The sequence below is a fragment of the Puma concolor genome, chromosome B1 (assembly GCF_028749965.1).
Source record: "Puma concolor isolate L17-30 chromosome B1, mPumCon1.1.hap2, whole genome shotgun sequence".
NCBI classification, from domain to species: Eukaryota; Metazoa; Chordata; class Mammalia; order Carnivora; family Felidae; genus Puma; species Puma concolor.
This window is the reverse complement of record NC_141670.1, coordinates 104401017-104422002: the sequence shown is the minus strand read 5'-3', so window position 1 is coordinate 104422002 and position 20986 is coordinate 104401017. Positions and strand designations below refer to the sequence as shown.

The window sequence follows — 20986 nt, the reverse complement described above, 5'->3', positions numbered from 1 at the left end:
AGGCTATCTCATCACTTCTGCCACATAAGGACACACTGAGAAATTGGCAGTCTGCAACCCTTCATGGGGCCTTCACCAGAATCTGACCAGAATGGTGCCCCGATCTTGTGCTTTCAGCCTTCAAAACTGTGAGAATTAAATTTCTGTTTATAAGCTGCTTAGTACGGTATTTTGTTATAGTAGTCCACATAGACTAAGACAGAAACCAACATCTGGGTGTTAGCTGTGCTCATTGCTACTGGGGTAGCATTGCTTCTGGACCCTCTCAGCTGAAAGAGCATGGAAACATAAGCGTATATGTCAATCCATGTTATTAATTTACTTTATATAATATATGTTATATATTATATATGTTAATGTTAATATTAATTAGTATAATATTAATAATTATATTAATAAGTATTAATATATTAATTATTAATATATAACTATATATAATTCAGTATATATTTTTCAGTATATATACTGAATATAATATATAAAATAGTATATATTAATATTAATATATTAATGATTATATTAATCATTATTAATATAACAGTAATAATTAATATTATATAATTATATATAATTCAGTATATATTTTTCAGTCTATATACTGAATATATATAATATATAAAATAGTATATATTATTATTTATATAATATTAATGATTATATTAATAATTATTAATATAATATTAATTATTAATTATTAATTAACATTATATAATTACATATAATTCAGTATATATAAAATATATATAATTCAGTGTATATTATATTAATATCCTATATAATATATAATGATATTAATTATTAACTATTATAATTAATTATTGATATTAACTATAATAGCATCTCCAACTCTGTTCCATTACCACATGAATCACTCTAGCCTCCTCTTCTCCTGGCTTATTTGTAAACTCCCATTCTGACAGCAAGAAACCCATCTTTTTCCATCTGCCATACATTTAATCTAATTGTACAATTCCAGTATACATGCTTAACGGTATCAGAATTAACACTTACTCCACTGAGAAATAACTTTATCAACTGGACCACAGTGCTCATGTAGTTTCTTTTGCTTTTAGTCTTACACGTATTTTCAAAGGTACTTAGGTCAGAAACTTCCCCACCCCCATCCCCTACAGTGGGATTGTTTCATACATTTGTAATACAATTAGATTCTCTGGTCAAAATTTGTATTCCATTCTGGGATTCCCTGGCCTCTTAAATGATTTCTGAAAATTTGCATATGTTAAGGTATACTGTTAGAATATAACAAAATAAAAATAAAGTGTTCGACTCATGTGATTTAAAAAACAGGATTAAAGCAAAGAAAGCAGAAGGAAAAAAGAAATAGAGTTAACATTAGAAATTCACATAACGTAAAAGCCAGAGGAGGTGGTTCAAGATGATGGCATAGGAAGATACTGAACTCACCTCCTCCCACAGGCACACCGAATCAATAGCTACATTTGAAAGAATTCCCTGAAAAAGACCTGAAAACTAGTTGAACAGCTCCTTCACAACAAATGGTAAAAGACCCACATCAAGAGGTTAAGAGAGGCAGAGAAGCTGTCTTGCAAAAAACTCCACCCCAGTGCTGTGACCTGGAGTTTCTTCCTGAGGAGCAAGGGGTTTGTGCCTTACCTCAGGCACGCAATCCTTGGGTCTTGCAATGGAGCGATGAGCCCCAAAATATCTGACTCTGAAAACCAATGGGAATTAAAGCCAACAGACCCAAAGAGAAACAGGGCTGTTGGAAGCTGAGATCCTTCTCAGAGCCAGGAGGAGGGGTGTGGGAGGGTGTAGGCAAAATTGGTGAAGGGGGTCAAGAGGTACAAACTTCCAGTTATACAATACATAAGTCATGGGGATGTAATATACCAAAAGGAATAATAAGAAAGAAAGAAAAAAATTAGAAGATTAATGACAGCAGAAGATACTTTCTTTGAGAAACATAAACAATAGATAAGTTCTTGGGAAGCTTTTAAGAAAATAACAAGATACAAATAATTTGAGAAATAATAAAGAAAATAAAACTATATATATAGAGAGAATAAAGACTATAACATAACACTATGAATAACTTTGGAGCAATGCATTTGAAAATGTAATGGCAAGTTATAAAGGAAAACATGAGTTAAATTTTGATTGAGGAGGAAATAGGAAAACTGAGTAGAATATGATCAGTAAATAAATAGAATAAGTAGTCATAAGGCTCCAAAGGATAATAGAACCAGATGGTTCCCAGGTGTGTTTTATCAAATATTTAAGAAACTAATAACCCTTAATATTATACAAATTGTTGCAGAGCTTAAAGAGAAAAGGAAAGCTCCCCAATTAATTTTGTGAGGCAAAGATAACTTTTGTAAGAAAAGCAGACAAAGGCAGTAGGAGAAAGAAAAATTAGAATGCATTCTCATTCTGGAACATGAGAGCATAAATCTAAGACAAACATTTTATGGTTATTATATTCTACACATGCTTTTTGTAAATAACTTTATATCCTCTGTGTATTTACATAAAATACATATAATTTTTTTTGTAAATACATATAAATCAGAACTTGTACAACAAACCAGATGTTGGCATAAACTGAGTATTTTATCTTACCCAAAATGCAGATGCAGTAATAATTTTTATTATATACTCTTTAAAAATACTTTTCAATTCTTAGTTTAGTCCACTATAGGTCCCTTGAGAGTAGTTTCATTTTACTTTTTTATGGTCGCTTTGTTTAATCAGAATTTGGAATGAGCATGAAATGGTAATATTAAAGCTATCTGCTCAAGCTCTTTTTTGAGAAATGTGTGTTATCCTAAGTGAAGAGGTAACGGAGGCAAGCTCGAAGGACCAAAAATTGAGCTTATTTGAGAATAGCAGAGGAATTGCAGTTTGGGAAATGCAAAGTGAAGCAAACTACAGGGAAGCCGTTGATGATCTGGCGTTGGGTGGGGGGTTGTCTTATGGGCAAGGAGTACAAGAGCAGGAAGTCCAGCCAAGGTCCAGTCAGTAAGTTCATTGGCTTGAGGATGGGGAGAGATTCTTGTCAGATATTCACTGGCCCAGGAGATAAGCTTTGGTTTTCTAGAAGTCAGGCATTTATGGGAAATTGGTCTCTCACTTCTTATTTTCCTGAGGGCACATGTGAGAGGTTCTCCATTTCATATCCTCTGGTTCCATTTTAGATTGAGATCCTTTCACAGGTGTCTGTCTCTACATTTACCTCCCAGGTGATGGAGATACTAAGCCCTGAACCTGGGTCTTGGCTGTCTTTTGTCAGTCCCCTCCCTGAATGCTCCAAAGGCAGCACACACTGGAGAAAGCCTTAAGGGGACTTGACTGTGTCGGTCATTCCCCCCCCCCCCCCCCCCCCCCGCCGCCCCAGGACAGAATTGTTTGGGAGTAATGGTAAAAATATAAGAGACTTTCCTTCCTCACTATTCTTTCCCAAACAGGAAACTGATTACAGCTCAAGACACATGCAGAATGGAGAGTCCTTTGAAAGGACTCCATTTCTTGCTCTTATTGGATTAAGTGAGTGTCTGTGTGTGTGTTGGGGGGGGGGGGTGTGGTAGGGGTTTGTGAGGTTGATAGTAAAAGAGAAACCGGGGGGTAACCTGCTTTTAGCCCAACCTCTATGTCACATGGGCTCATGGACAATTTCTATGTAGATGGTCAGTTTCACTTGCCAAATGTCTGCTTGATTAGTGTGGAACAGAAACACGGACCATCCCAAATGATGTTTAATAGAAATGTTAACATAAAAGTCTCTTAAACTGGGCTTTCGAATGTTTCCTTTGAACTTACATTTGACTATATTTGTTTGTTTCTTAGAATTCTGTGTGCATTAACCCCTAAGCAATGTTCCATATTGTGGGAGGGAATACTCCCACAAAGATACTGATGAAGTAGAAGATGAAGACAAGGTCTGACCATGTGTTGCTTGTGTTGAAGAGAAAATTATTCTGACATTTGTTAAAAGGGTAAGTCAGACTTTATTCAAGACTGATATTATAGGTCCAGAGACCACTGCAATGGGGTTTGCAATAGGGGAGAGAGATCATTTCAGATCCAGATGTAACAAAGAGAAGTAGGGATATACAGTCAAGTAGCAGGGTGGGGAAGGGGTCTGTTGATGGAAAATGACTATGGGAGTATGGTCATTCTGCTTAAACTGCCCTAACAGGATTCTGGCTGAAGGGAAGCCAGGATGAAAAGATATTATCTTTGGGGTGGTGAGGGATGAGAAGTTTGGTCAGATATTAAAACTTACCAGATATTCAGGGTGGGAGATTCTGTCTAAACTGAGCAGAATTCTTGCAAAAATTGGCCTACGCAGGAGACACCTGGGTGGCTCAGTCGGTTAAGCATCTGACTTCGGCTCAGGTGATGATCCTGCAGTTTGTGGGCTCAAGCCCCGCATCGGGCTCTGTGCTGACAGCTCAGAGCCTGGAGCTGCTTCAGATTCTATGTCTCCCTCTCTCTCTGCCCCTCCCCTTCTCATGCTCTGTCTCTCTCAAAAATAAACATAAAAAAAAAAAAATTGGCCTATGCAGGACCTACCAGGACACTGGTTGTTTGTTTGTTTTTTTTTTTTTGTCTTTGTTTTATTGTTTTGTTGTTGTTGTTATTGTTGTTGTTGTTATTGTTTGGGTTTTTTTTGACACTGAAAGTCCAGGTTTTAACAGCTTAAATGACAAGCCTCTTGAGAGAGGTCCAAGAGAATCTTTGTCACTGACTGGAAGAGAAAGTTCACGTGCAACCACGAATGCAAGAGAGGTAGGTGCTGGTTCAGCACTGACTTTGAGGATGGAGGTCACCACCATGTGTTTATGCTGATACACACTTCGCACATCTGAGGAGAATGTCTGGGAAGAAGCGATGTTTTTTAAAAAAGAATGAGATCAAGCTGACACGGAAGGTGGGCCAAAATATCAAGTTCAGTAATACAAGCCAGTGATGAAACTAGTGTATTGAGTATAATTCCATATTTGATGAAAATGACTGATTATAATAAATATTAGTTTATGTACAGGGAAGTAAAAAGCATTGAAATGGGAACAGAATTGCTAAAAATAGTTTTCTTTGGAGACTGAAATTATAGTGAAGATTCAAGTTTCATGTTATGTGTTTTTTAATACCAAATGTTGCCTTAGCAATTAGGAGAAAATATTTTCAAAGTGGTGGGGAAGGAGGCCGAGGGGCAGAAGGGCACTCATCCCTCCTTAGCATTGTCTAAGAAAGAGCACTACTAAGGAAGCCACATCAACTAACTTACTAGCCCCAAAGGCAACACCTGAATCTCCCTCCTTCTCCATGCAGGGCACAAAGTTTACCCCACCTGGGATTCAGGCAATAGCTATGGGGGCTTTGTAAGTGCCAAATACATAGGAAGAATTTGTATGGGAACAAAGATATAAGAAGGTGAATCAGAAGAATATTAATAGCGGGGCACCTGGATGGCTCGGTTGGTTCAGTGTCTGACTTCGGCTCAGGTCATGATCTCATGGTTCACGGGTTCAAGCCCTGCTCTGTGCTGACAGGTCAGAGTCTGGAGCTGCTTCGGATTCTGTGTCTCCCTCTCTCTCTGTCCTTCCTCTGCTTGCACTCTGTCTCTCTCTCTCTCTCAAAATAAATAAACATTAAAAAAGTTAAACAAAAGAATATTAATAGCAAGTACCTAATGTGAAACAAAGCAAGTCCTTTAAAAAAAATTTTTTTTAACGTTTATTTATTTTTGAGACAGGGAGAGACAGAGCATGAATGGGGGAGGGTCAGAGAGAGGGAGACACAGAATCCGAAACAGGCTTCAGGCTCTGAGCTGTCAGCACAGAGCCCGATGCGGGGCTTGAACTCACGGACCGTGAGATCATGACCTGAGCCGAAGTCGGACGTCCAACCAACTGAGCCACCCAGGCGCCCCAGTCTTTTTTAGAATGAACACTAGTCACCATCCTTTAAAAGTAAGCTTGTTCCAATGGACTTCATGGAAACCAACAAGCAAGGGATAAGAGTCATCCCTTCCAGCATTGGCTTATCTATAACCTTGGATTTGACACTGTGCTGTATCTTTTATTAGCCATATGACGTTGGGGAAGCAACCTAATTAACCTCTCTGATCTTTGGTTTGTTTCTTCATCAGTAAAGTGTGGAAAATAGTAGTCTCTACCTCATAAGACTGTTGTGTGAATTAATGCCATAATGCCTCAGCTCAGGGCTTTACATATAATGAAGTCCTAGTAAATATCTGCCATTAAAAAAAAAAAAAACTGGACAAAACTGAAACAAAACTAAAAACAACCACAGACAACTCTTTATATGCTAAAACACAAAGGCATTAAATAAAGGTTTATTGGCATCATATTACAGACACATATTATATCATATGTGAGCATTACAGCAAATTCTATATAATAAGATATATGTATAAGGAAACCGCCAAGCAAGGTTGTTGTGGTGTAGTATAGGACACCATTAAAATGGAAACATTCCACCCAGTAAGAGGAATTTAGCAATACTTTGTGAATTATTTCTCATCTGTCTCTAGCTCTCCATATTTATCTGTGTCAAAGATAATTTGTTTACAAATGTCCAGGCCAAGCTTTAAGTGTATTTTAACTTTTCCCCATTTTTATCCATCTACTCTTACTGTATTTTATTCTGATGAAAGTCTGGTTCACTAACTAATAAGCAGCAGAGCTCACTACCACACAAGTGGAAGGAGAAAGATGCATGAATTTGGAGCCAGATGTATCCACTTTGTATTCACTTTGTGACCTTGAGCGCATTATGTAATTCCTTTGTTCTTTGGGTTACTTGTCTGTTCAGTGAGACTACAATAGTGTCTTCATCTCAGAGTTGTTAGGATTACATAACTGTATTTCATATGCCTGGCACTCAGCATGTGCTTAAAGGTTGTTAGTTTCCCTGCTTTTCCAAAAGGAATCTTAGAGATCATCACTTCTCATTTTACAAATGAGAAAGTTCGAGTCCACAGAAGTTAAAAAAAAAAAAAATCTGCACACCCGAAGTCCCATTTCTAATGCACTCTTTCCACTGCAGTCCTTTCCCCTAGAGCTTTGTTTAACTTCAACAGAGAAGAGAAAACTCGGTGGAATCAAAAAGTATTCTTTTCCTCTTTTTAATATAGGTAAGTCACCAAGAGATTTTAAAAGTGGGAGTGAGTTTTATGAAAGGTAATAAGTAGTCTAAGAACTGTCTTAAATCCTCAGAAACATTAAAAACAGAAGTTCTGTTCTTCCAAGATTTCCATAGCAGAGCATAAGTATTCTGTATGCTTTGGCTCCAAAAACTCCAGAACTGAGTATTTATCTGCACATTTCAACTCAGGCCTCCCGGAATGCTTGCCCGTGCAATTGGCAAAGGAGCTGGCTTTCAGAATGTAGAGCAGTCAAGTTTGCTCAGCACACAGCTGTATTTGAAGCACAGTGCTCTGCCATCAGTCCACGGAACTTGCACAAAACACAAGCAATTTAAATGTAAATGCTGTGCTCTTACCCTGCTTTCGATATCTTTGTCATCTATTCCCATACCTGAAGATCACCATGGATAACTCAGGAGAAGCCGTTATCATGTACATGATGAAAACAGGCAAAAATTCAGCAACCTGTAATTTAGATCTTGGACTCTTTGAGAAAGAATGGCAAGCTTTATTCAGCAGGAGGGAGATATTCAACACTGCCATTTAAAAATAGCCAGCCAAAGAGTCTGTTGTTTCTTTAAAAGCTGTTCTTAAGATGGCATTTTACCGTAATAAAGCTAATTGAATTTTACTTGGTTATTTATAAACAAATATATGTATACTTGTGCCTCTCACTTGTCTCCCTTGCCTCTTGTCTCAGGTAAAGTTCTTACTCCATCCAGAAAGAGCAGGACACAGTAAATGTGTCTAAGGCTACTTGTGGCTGCCGTGATACACGGACACTCAGTCTTTGGAAATGGGCCGTATTTGTGACGACACCAGCTGCTCTTAGAAATTGCTCATGTAGCAAACTCTGTTGTTGTTACTATTACATGGTTAAGCCCAAATCTAGTTACTTTGCCATATGGATCTGCAGAGGAGCATGAAATGGGTCAGACAAACACAGAGGCCTATGCAATGTTTCTGTGGCTCTTGAGGGTAAAGCTGCTTCTAAAAACTGCTGTTGTTCTGGTGGTGTGGAAAATTTTCCAGCCTGAATGGGAAAAGCAGCTATCACATTAATCTTACTTAATACCTCTCCGTTCATTTTATAGGAAGAGATGAGACTGAACAGTCTAACCTCTAATGCTGCTGTGTATTAATGTACTTTATTCTATTTATCATAAACAATTTTTCTCAGAAGGAAAACCCTTTCAGGGTTATGATGTAGGATGGACATTTGGGGTTTTGTCAAACATATCATAAAACAACTGCTTATATTATTCTGTGCTGCCTTACTTACACAAGTTAGAAGGATTATACCAAGAGCAAACTACAGACAAGAAATACATTTGCTTATTTCCAAATTATGGCAACATTAATCTTGGCAAGTATTTATACAAGAAGAGAGAGACCCAAAACATTGTGAAATTGCTGCTTAAAACTCAGTTTCTGATGATAGTATCAGACTCAAAAACAAAGCAACATACTCATCACATCTCTTGCTGTAGGATGGCTCTTTTTTTTCCCAGACTGTTCTGTCTGGATCTCATCACCCACAATGAGAATTGGTCTGCTCTGACTTCTCTTTATTACACCTTTGTCTCAACTCAAATATTATTTCAAATTCTGAAGTCTTAGGACACATCCACATCCCGGGAGGGTGCTTGATGTGTCCTTGGCTCAAAGTCTTTAAATTTACCTTTCTGACAAGTTTCAAGAAAAAGTGACGCTTTGCTGAAAGTTCTCTGTAGCATAATGGGATGGTGAATTACATTCCTCCTTATTTCTGTTTCTTAATGAGTCTTTTACTAGGACTCAGTGTCCCTCCTTGTACTACTTTCCTCCCCCTCTAACACTTGTGGGGTACCTGATGTCACCATATCTTTATTAGTATCTGAATAATGACAAAATGCCAACGTAACTATGCCTAAGGCCATGCACCCCTCAATCTCGGAGCCAATTATTTTTCTGTGATGGCAATCAATAGACTTCAATTTATTTTACACTTTGAAAAAATATTTAAAAAAATCTTTGAGGGGCACCTGGGTGGCTCAGTCCGTTAAGCGTCCAACTCTTGGTTTCGGCTCAGGTCATGATCTCACGGTTCATGGGTTTGAGCTCCAAGTCAGACTCTGCACTGACGGCATGGAGCCTGCTTGGGATTCTTTCTCCCTCTCTCTGCCCCTACCCTGCTTGCTCTTCCTCTCTCTGCTCCTCTCGCTCTTAAAAATAAACAAATAAACTTTTAAAAAGTATCTTCGAAAGAGGTGTGAGGGTAGATATGAAAAGCCATTCTAAGCAACGTTATCTCTGATTACTAAATTTCTTAAAGGCTGAGAAGGAGGAATGTGAATAAACAGAAGCGAAAATCTTATCCAAATAACATGATCGACCATTCCTAGGAAGTGAGAATATCAATCAGTGGATAAAATGTTAATAGAGTGGATGGTGATCTAGATCAAATTTTCCAATACAATATTTCACATCAAACAGAATCCAAAACCTTAATAAGGTTAAGCTATAGTAGATATCTCACTGCCCTTATTCTCTCAGGTCTCTTAAGAAAGAAATTCGCTAAAACTATACTTTTCTCCACACTCCATTTCATCTCCCTGCCCTCCTCTCTCTCACTTTCCACCTTTCAAGCAACAGACAAGGCTCAAATCCCAAACCACTGCATATTTATCTGGCCAAAATTCTCTGGGGAAAACACAACGAGTGTGCCCTGATGCCTCCCAGGTCCTGTGGACAACCAAGAGCAGAGGACAGCTGAAGTCTGGCAGTGGTCACTTCTCTTAGTGCTGGTGACAACCCAAAGTCATGTTCCCAGACGATTTTGTCTCCATCACACCATATCAAAGTGGGGAAGGAAGTGGTTGGAGATGCTCCAAATGACCTTGTTTTTCAAGTTAGATGCTAGTTCTTGTTTTGTTTTGCTCTGAAACCAGCCAAGGAAGAGACAAAGAAATATACTCTGGATGAGCCACTACATGCTTTCTGGAGTAAAGAAATGCTTACAATGAAATCCTAGAGTGAACATTTACTGGGAGGGCAGGAATCTGGGTTCTCATCTTAGTTGGGCTTCAATTTCCTCATCTATAAAATGAGTTAGCAGAAATAGATGATCTCTAAGAGGGGTTGGTAAAGTATTGGAAGAGATCCTGATTGGTTTGGGGTCCATCAAATCCACTGAGTTGTATATAAAACTGAGTGTGTATGTGTGTGTGTGTGTGTGTTTTCATTGAATACATCTAGACCTCTAATCTATTAAGAATCATTAAACTGATTTCAAACTGGAGAGTTCACCTAAGTGATTTTTTTTTGATTGAATTCATTTCATTTGGCTTTTCAAGACACCAAAATCATGATCTTTTCAAATGTACTCTGAGTAATGAAAATAAGGAATGAATATATCCTTTCCAGCACATACCCTTTAATGCTTCACACTTAAAAATTTAAGCTAGACATTGATTACAAAATAATTTAAGCAATAAAATCATCTGCTGTAATTTTTTAATAGATTCTGAATAGTTTTCGATTCAAAAAATACAGGGCTTATCATTACAATAGTTGACTAATGATCTTATAGCCTCAAGTTTGTATGTGCATGAAAACCTAAAATACTTCATGTCTCTGAAAATAACTAATTTTTTTTTTCTTACAAGTTTGAAGTCAGTCATAGGTTACACACATTCTTAAGAAAATCTGAAATGGCCTTTAAGAATAAGTTCCTTTTAAGTAATAAATAAGACAAAAAAATTATTTACTTTTGGAAAATGATCCACAAGTCACATTTCCCCCTCAAGAATTAGTGATTTACATTCTGGTAAATATTTTGGAATCTGGGCAATTCCACTCTCTGTTTCGACCATGAGAATTTTATTTTTATTTCTCTGGTCTTTAATTTCTTCTGCACCTGAAAAATAAAGAGAGTGACCTTGAACTAAGTGTCCTCAAAGATTCTTCCCTCCTCAATGATACTATGGCTATCCTTGGGATTCTAAAAGCCCTGTTCTCAAAACAGCTATCCTGGAGTTTAAAGAAGATAAGGTGGTGCTTTTGTATTAGCTACTTTCTAGTTCTTTGTTAATTAAGAACAATTTTTTCTTTCTTTTCTCCAGCTCACCTGAGTGCTGCTAAAATTCTAACACATTCGTAAATGAGATCTTTATTTTTAATAGGTTTTACCCTTTCTTTGTGACTGATAAAAGTTTCACAATGTGTATTTAATTTCCCTACAAGTTCTAAAAGGCAAATTTCACTGGGGCCATGAAAGAATTCTCAAATTTATCCAAACTATGTAGTAACCAGCATCACAGCTGGCTGAAAAGCAAAAACTTGGTTAAATTGAGTTGGCCCTGTTCCCAGGGGTTCCCAGGCATTAAGCAATATCTGAGAGTTAAGTCCATTGCCTTCAGAAGCTGCAATAACTCTTTGATCCACTGTGGCTCCATTTAGCACTTTGGTCTGTAATAACATATTAGTGAGTAATACGAGAAAGTTGGTTCTCCCTCCAAATGCACCACGTTTATAGCTTAGGATGTTAACATCTCTGGGATATTGTCAATTTTAAAGTTCTCCTTCCAGTCTGATAGGCTACCTGGCTTCGGTACGTGTTCTTTTTTTCTTTTTAAAAATTCTTTCAGGTGTCATTACTGTTTTATCTGGATGTGATCAATTTCCTTTTAATATCATAACCTAGAGGAGTGGGAGGATAGATTTTTAGCGGAAATATTTTTTTTTTAATTTTTTTTTCAACGTTTTTTATTTATTTTTGGGACAGAGAGAGACAGAGTATGAACGGGGGAGGGGCAGAGAGAGAGGGAGACACAGAATCGGAAACAGGCTCCAGGCTCCGAGCCATCAGCCCAGAGCCCGACGCGGGGCTCGAACTCACGGACCGCGAGATCGTGACCTGGCTGAAGTCGGACGCTTAACCGACTGCGCCACCCAGGCGCCCCTTAGCGGAAATATTTTATCCTAAGGTGATCAGAGCACCTTTCCTATTGGCCACCACTTATACTTATCTTAGCCAAAGCAATTCTGTGCTCCATAGGAATGCGACGGATGCATGCCCACTGTATGAAAGGTGGTGCCTGCATGTAGGGGACAGTGTAGAGGTTAAGAGATTATATCTGTTCCCACTTGTAGGTACAGGAGCACCTTGCAATTTAAGACTCACAGAATTCTACAAAAGACAATGTCTTATAAAGAAGGTATCTTATAATGTCTCCTTATCTGAATCTGTCACCACCTAATTTATAAATGGAAACGGGGGGCAATGGGAGTTGCTAGATTTTCTTAAGGTTATGTGGCTTTGGTGATGACAGACTTTACACTCTCTGAATCCTGAGCTAATGTTCTCATGACATCTCATGTATAGTACTGTGGAGAATGAAACCATCTAAAGCGGCTCTTTGTGCAGTCTTTGCTAAACGGTTTCTGTTATTATTTGCCTATATTTTATCTTACACCTAAATTACTTTGTAAAAATTCGTGACAAATCAAAGTATCAGACTGTTAATGTTACAAAACAGTAGCTTCTGTCGGTTCCTCATTTCTAGCTCGAGTCCTAACTGGTGGTTGCTAGACTGCTTCAGGTAGAAATTAAAATAATTATTTTGCTAATATTCAAGAAGATGGAAAATACTTGCAATGTCCCAAGTTTGTATTTAAAACAGATGCTTATGTTTAAAATAAATGAAATACATTTTAGGTCATTAAGAACAATTTGTTGAACACTTACCAAGCTACAGTGTTTGGCTTATCCTATTCTTTTAAAACAAGTCTGTTAGAGCTCCCTCAACCCTGCTGATACCTGGCTCCGGCTCCAATTCAGTGTCAAAATACAAATTGTAGCAACTCTCTCTAACGCCACAGAAACTTTAGAGAGATGCAACATGCTTTCTTAACTGTTAAAAAAGGGTCAATTCTGGTGCCAAATTCTATAAAGACGCAGTTTTGTGAACAGAATAGAAATTGAATACACCATGGTAGCTGCTTGGGAAAATGAACAGTATATAATCTAATATCTTTAATTTTATGTACATGAATATAATGTATGTCAACTTTGTACATGAGATACATATAGTATTTAAACATTTTACTCAACAGATAAGAATTTACAATAGCAATATAACTGACTAGAGGGCTGTCCACTTAATATACTTAGATTAGATCTGTACTTTAACAGGAAAAGAATTTAATAGTTTACAATCATAGAAACACTGACATTTAAAACGACTTTATAAAATAATTTATATATATCCTAGCATCTATAGAGAGGAATGATTTGCATTTTGTGGATGTGTGCAATGAATGGCATTATCTTAGATTTTTAGGTAATAAAATAATTTAGAAGCAGTTCATGCAGTGGTCAAAGCAAGAGATGGCAGTTCCTTCAAGATGTCCTCTATCTTTGACATCCACGGGCAGCAGACACACACTAGGTGCCATCGGGGCACACTAGAACAAGGCTCCTCAACAGTTACTCATATAAACATCCATGTACACAAGTTGATATCCTTCCTTCCCCAGTACCAGTCACAACTTCTCTCAGCTGTGGGAGTAGTCAGTTTATATTGAAAGTGATTTCGTGTCTCTCCTGCAGTTCTATGTAATAGTATCTCTCTCTGTGAGGTAACTAACAGAACTTCCTGGTTTTCACGACTTTACTCTGATACTTCACTGAGTGCCCCCCATGTCCTATGACATAAACATCCAGCAGGTAAGATTTTCCAGGCAGAAGTCCTTTAATTGTTTCTGTGGTCACTGCTTTCTGTAGGTTTTGACTGTGGAAATATTTACAGAGGACCTTTTCCGATTTCTTCCTTGTATCTGGTCCGAGGCATTGGTTTTGCTCTCTTTTCTTCTGGTCTTCATTGTAGTTATCATCCACTTCCTTTTTGTAGATGCAGAACTTGTTCCTCTCCTGAGTGCCCAGCCAAGCCACCGTGGCCGAAGAACAGGTGCGGAGCTTGTCGAAGGCTTTGATTCTTGTGTCTTCGGGAAGAGAGGGAAATGGCTGCTTACTTGGCCTTGTGGTCGCTAGTATTTTCAACATAGATGCTCCTTTCTTGTGTCCCTTCAGGCGAATGAGATACTTGGCTTTAGGTTTTCCTCTGAGCTGAAACTGCCGAATGCCTTCCACATTCTGCGACAGAAGAAGCTTCCCATCCCTTCTCACTTGGATCTGGATAGCGTCCAGACAAGAGTGAATGAAGAAAGTGACTTTTTGGTGTGAAGAGACCGGGGCAAACCGCAAAAACTTGGCTCCCTTCCGTTTGACAAATACGTCTGTCACTTTTCCATCTTTGAGCTCGACCGTCTTCTGTTTTGCCTCTTCCTTGGTCCTGGCGAAGGTGCCCACGTAAGCCGTACTCATGTTGCTGTTGCTGTTGGCCACGAAGACGTCAAAGTAATACTGCGTGTCGGGTTTCAGGTCTGAGACGGTGAAGATGTTCTTATTTCCTATGCAGATTTTCTGAATGTCAACCTTGGGCCTCGAGTAGACATGCCGCCCCAGTTTGGGGGAAGGCTTGGTTAGGAAGCTGCGTTCTTTGCCCAAATTATCTGAAGGAAATCCAAAGTGGGCAAAGTCAAAGGGGCTGAAGTCCAGCCCGGGTTTTGGAGCCATCATAAAAGCATCATCTGCACTCAGTTTTGCTTCAACGGCACAGAGACTTTTGAAATTGTGCTCTTTGTTGATGACCACACAGTACTGAATGGGTTGTTTCAGCAGAGACGCTGTAGGGCTCGGTTTCCAGGCCAAGGTGACTGTGGTGCGTCCCAGGGACGTGACATCTACTCTTGGGTCGTAAGGTAATTCGGGGTAGGGCTGATCAGACTCTGGGGTTGTGGTGGCATAGACTTTGAAATGTGTGTCTTTCTCTGTTGAAAGAAGCTCCAACTGATACAAACCAGACGGAGAACTAGAAGATATAAAATACTCCACATCATTGCCTTTGTAGGAGAATAATTCTGTGCCTTCCTCATTAATGATCTGCTGCCTCTGTTCCTCCAGAGGCTCTGGGTCACCTAGAAGACACGAGAGAAATACAAGCTACATGTCAGGGTGTGTACTGTGGCTTGCTGACCTTAAATTGTGTTTTTAGACTCTTCTTTTTTCTCTGTTATAAAACTAATAATGTTCCCAGTAGATAATTGGGAAATAGAGAAAAAGAATAAGATAAAAAAAATCATTAACTTTTTATCCTGAGACAGTCCTTTATTAATATTTTTTGATCCTGAGACAGTCCTTTACTAATATTTTCATTCATTTCCATCTATGCAATTGATTTATTTCATCTTTCTCTATAACCTAATAGCATTTATTCTCATACATATATGTTCCCAGGCAAACCTTCATTTTTGAATCCAGTGTTTCTCAATGTTATTATTATATTAATATTATATCATAAAAATAATATTGTTGGTCAATTTTTGATCATTTAAAATTGTGCTCTTATATATATGTTAGGCTTTTCTGAATTTAAATTTAGGCTTGAGGATAGGCTCCAATTAGTGGAATTTTTAGGTCAAAGACTGTAAACGTTTTAGAGACTAATCCCTACTGTCAATCTGCTTATCAAAAGGATTCAACCTGATTGCATTTTGATGGCCAGCCATTTCACAGATTTTGCTCTTGTATCTAGGACTGGACAATCTCTCATTAAAATATAGAATATAAAGGACCAGCAGGGGTACGTAATTTTCAGTGTAGAGAACACATGCACAGAAATAATAGGAGGAAAGTATTGAAACTAAACTAATTTTTTCTTTTTATTGTTAACATCAGATATCACACGAATGCCAGATAAGCTGACAGGAATTGGTGAAGGACTGGGTTGCCAGGGTGGGAATGAATCTCGTTCAGCTTATTACTGCAGCTTGAGTGAGGTATGTAGACTTTCATATTCCCAAACCATGAGATTAACACAATCTCGTGTGGCTCTTTATTCTCTATCTCCTCTGCTATACTTCCCATATTTGCCTAGTTACAACATCCTCTTATCACTGTGAGTGGAGCAGCCTGCTGGCATCCTTCGCCTGGCACCAGTCACCAAGCCTTCATCTTTAAGCTGTGATGCCTTCACCCCTTAAAAGGAGATCACACCAGGTTCGTATATGGACTCTTCTCATTTCCCTGTGTCTCGGTATTTGCTTTCCACCATCTGCATTTTCTTTAAATGCCTCACGCACACCTTATACTGACTGTCTTGTCATCCTGGACTTGCACTGGTGCTAAATGCCTTCTTGCTCCTCTTTTTGGTGCCATTCTTTATTCCCCAGAGATCTTGGCTGCATATTGGAATCACAGAGGGGGAAATTTAAACAGTCCCAATGTCCAGTCCACACTCCAGGACAATTAAATCAGGACCTTTAAGGGTAGGATCCAGGCATCAATAGTTTTTAAAGCCCCCAGTACTGATTCCAATGTTTGGTAAGATTGCAAACCACAGCTAGAGAGCCTAGTCCAAACCTCTCCATTTTTCCTCACGCGTTCAGTCTCCACGTCTGTCTCCCTTAGCCATTTAACTAAGATCGCCATCATTTGATGCCACCTTCCATTTCCCTCATCTCCATTGCAAAGTCTCCAGCTTCTTCACATATGCATTCATGCTGTTTTTTCTTTCTTCTTACTAACAGAAGGATGTATATTTCATAAGCCTTTTAGCTATCCATTCAGAGGTCTGGGGCCAGATTCATCCTGCTGCTTACCTGAGACTTCCCCGCTTGCCTCTTCTGGCAGCTCTTGGAGACTCAGCTTCCACTCTAAAGGTGCATCGCAGGGAGTCACTGTGACTGATAGTGGAGTATTGTCTTCTTCAACCACAAAGAAATACCTATGGGGAAGTGGACCAGTTCAGACTGAGATCATTCATTCTAAGACTTACAATCAAGAGTCACTGGAAAAATCACTGGCTGCTTTAGTTTTCATTCGTTTAACAGATCTACCCTGACCCCTTATGTAAAATATCACCTTCCTTCCCAAGAAGCTTTCTTTCACACTTCTTCATTTGCCTTCAAAGCAGCTATCACTACCTGACATATTATATTTCTTTGTTTACCTCTTTATTTTTCTATCTCCCCCAACTAGAATGAAAGCTACAAGAGGGCAAGGTTCATTGATGAAGACTGAGAGACTAAAATAATTCTTAATCAGTATTTGTTGAATGAATTGATGAATAAGCTTAGACTTTAGGCTTTTGGGGAAAAGTCCTTAATTGTTTGCAGAGTCTAAAACTTCCTCAGTGGGGGTGGGGGTGGGTTCTGCCTGCCTCATTGGCTTCTTGTCTTCTATGCTCAAACCACGTGGGATCCCCTAGTTTTCCAGGATCCACCCTATCTTAGAACTTCTGGGATGTTTCTCGTATGCCTGAAATACACCCCTTTGCCCTTACACATATTTAAGTGTCACAATATGCCTTTTCTGACTCCTCATTCTGGATCAGGTTCTCTTATATACTCTCAGAGTGTCCTCCTGTACTTTTCAGTTGGGGCACTTATTGAAATTTGTGACTGTATATTTGTATTATTTGATTGTCAATTTCCCCACACAGGCCCATTTAAGGTTCATTTGCCATGCCATTGTATTCCCAGAATTTAGTACTGATGTCTGCACATAGTAGGTACCTGTTAAATATTTTTGAATGAATGAATTACTAAATTAATGAACAGAACCCAAGAAACCTAGCACTAACCCTATTGTTCCAGACCCAGGATACTTACACCTAGAGTCTATTCTGTTGAAAGATACAGAATCTGAATGGCATTAGAAGTACTTCATCCCCCCTCAAATATGAATTAAAAGAAGGAAGGTGGGGGTAGGGCAGTGGGAGGACAAATAAAGTGAAGACTCTATAAAAGTAAAACAACCTGTTCATGAAATAGTAAAGCTAGATGTCATCCTGAAAAAACAACCAGATGACTGAAATATTTACTGTGTGGAAAGTTATATGTACCATAAGCATCCTTCAAGACATATGTCAGGTGGCTGAGTTTTCAATTCAGTCTACTTTTTGGAGAATAGAATTTTCTTCCTTTGGCCAGGTTGCATGGCATGTGTTAACACTATACACACACTATGAACTCATCTATATTACAAAGAAAAGATACAACAAAACAATTTGGCATCACGTAAGTGAAAAAATGTTCAAAACGACTACGTTTTGATTTTTGTGAGGGTAGCAGCTCTAGCTGTGGAAGCAGAAATCAGTGTCAGTTCATCCACTACCTTCTGTTCTCACTTCAAACAAGAAAGTAGCTTATTTCCCAAAGTAACTGTCTTAGTAACTTAAATACGGGCCATAGGCAACCAATGACAAATAAAACAATTCTTGCATTCCACAAGGCACTCATTATACATATAAAACAGCAGGGAGTCCCTCTAACTCAACATTTTCATATGGAAGTACTTATGATTTGGGATAAAAGATAATCTGAATAAACTTTAATAATTTGAGAAACATTTGTTGGCTACCATGCACAGAGCACTTGTGGAAGAGAACAGCAATCAGGGAAAACAGGGCATGATGCATGTGCTCCAACTATTTACTGGCTGGTGAGGGAGACAGAAATGTAATGAATAACTAAGAAAACATGGTCCCAAATTATAATGCCAAAACTGAGGGATAAACACTCCATGAACCATTTAGCTTTTGGAATTTATGTGTAAACCTAAGAATAATTAATGAAAAAAGCTATCCACTGCTGCTAAATTATACCTGGAATTTCATCTTTAGTTGTAATATCAACAATGTCTATGAATGCCTCCCATTGCATATTTCACACCTAGAAGTGATGTTTCTATTGTTGCTGCACCTCTCCACTTAGTGTAAGATAACATTTTATCCAAATATCAAAGCCCCCAATCTTTATTTGTGGGGGGTGGAAGGGGAAAGACAAGAAAGAATAAACAAATATATATTGGAGAGTAGAATTTTCTTCCTCTGGCCAGGCTGCATGGCATGTGTTAACAATATACACTATATATATATATGTATATATATATATATATACATATATATATCTAGTGTCATTTTTAAAGTTAAAATATTTATAACCATTGTATGAACCCAATCTGTTGATGGAGTAAAGGTAAATGAACAGTGATAGTTTTTACTATAGTTTGGTTTAATATTTTAAGAATGTAATCATATTGTTCAAAGAAATATTATCCTTATAATAATATCCTTATATTTATTGAGATATAATTAAAATGCAATATATTAATTTTGGATGTACATAATAATGATTTGATACATGTATGTATTGTGAAATGACCATCACAGTAAGTCTACTTTACCCCTTTAACCATGTGAAGTTACATAACATGCAATACAATATTATTGACTGTAGTCACTATGCTGTACATTACAACCCTTCGGGTTTTTTGGCTACATACCTAGAAGTAGAATGCTGGATCATATGATAGTTCTATTTACAGATTTTTGAGGAACCTATATACTATTTTCCATAGTGGCTGCACCAATTTATATAGTCCCACCAAAAGTGCACAAGGATTCCCTTTTCTCCACATCCGTGCCAGTATTTGTTATTTCTTGTCTTTTTGACAATAGTCATTCTGAGAGGTGTAAGGAGATATCTTATTATGGTTTTGACTTGCATTTCCCTGATCATGAATGATGTTGCGCATCTTTCCCTGTACCTGTTGGCCATATGTATGCCTTCTTTGGAAAATGTCTATTCATATCCTTTGCCCATATTTTAATTAGGTTGGTTGTGTTTTTGTTGTTAAGTTGTATACACTCTTTATATTTTTTGGATTTTAAACCTTATTAGATACATGATTTGCAAGTATCTTCTCCCATTCAGTAGGTTGCCTTTTTATTTTGTTAATGATTTCCTTCACTGTGCAGAAGCTTTTTAGTATGATGTAGTCTCACTTGCTTATTTTTCCTTTTGTTGCCCTAGCAGATCCAGGGGGAGGGGAGGAAACATTGCTATGACTAATATCAAGGAACTTACTCTTACTACCTATGTTTTCTTTCAGGAGTTTAGTGATCCAGTTTCACTCTTTAGCATGTGGCTGTGCAGTTTTCCCAACAACATTTACTAAACAACTGTCCTTTTTCCATTGTATATTCTTGGAAAATTGTATATTATTGGTAAATTAATTGACCATAAGTTCATGCTTTACTTCTGGGCCATCTATTCTGTTCTATCGATCTATGTATCAGTTTTTATGCCAATACCATATACTGTCTTGATTACTATACCTTGGAGTATAGTAATATAGTTTGAAATCAGGAAACATAATACCTCCAGCTTTGTTCTTCTTTCTCAAGATTGGTTTGGTTTTCAGGATCTTTTTGGTTCCATACAAATTTTAGAATTATTTGTTCTACTTTTGTTAAAAATGCCATTGGAGTTTTGATAGGGATTGCATTGAATCTATAAATTGCCTTGGGTAGCATGGACATTTTGACAATATTAATTCTTAGAATTCATGAAAACAGAATATCTTCCTATTTATGTCTTCTTCAATTTCTTTCATCAATGTCAGTTTTCAGTGTACAGGTCTTTTACTTTCTTGGTTAAATTTTTTCCTAGGCATTTTAACCTTTTTGATGCAATTGTAAATGGGATTATTTTATTATTTTCTCTTTCTGGTAGTTCATTTTCAGCATGTAAAAACAAAACAGATTTTTGTATATTGATTTTGTATCCTGAAACTTTAATGAATTTATTTATTAGTTTCAACAGTTTTTTGGTGGAATCTTCAGGGTTTTCTATATATAAAAAATCGTACCTGCAAACAGTGACAGTTTTATTTCTTCCTTTCCAATTTGGACACCTTTTATATTGTTTTCTTCTTAATTGCTTGGG

General features: G+C 37.7%; 1 protein-coding gene across 1 annotated transcript in view; it reads right to left on the bottom strand.

Annotated features, from left to right (window-relative positions):
• Positions 1 to 13129: 13129 nt before the first annotated feature.
• Positions 13130 to 20986, bottom strand: part of NDNF (neuron derived neurotrophic factor) — a 37907-nt gene continuing 30050 nt past the window's right edge. Inside the window, exons 3-4 of the mRNA XM_086704305.1 lie at positions 16856 to 16980; positions 13130 to 15172 (exon numbers count right to left, since the gene is read on the bottom strand). Of these exons, the coding sequence (XP_086560431.1) occupies positions 13779 to 15172; positions 16856 to 16980 (1519 nt within the window). The 3' untranslated portion in view covers positions 13130 to 13778. The remainder of the gene's footprint in view (positions 15173 to 16855; positions 16981 to 20986) is intronic.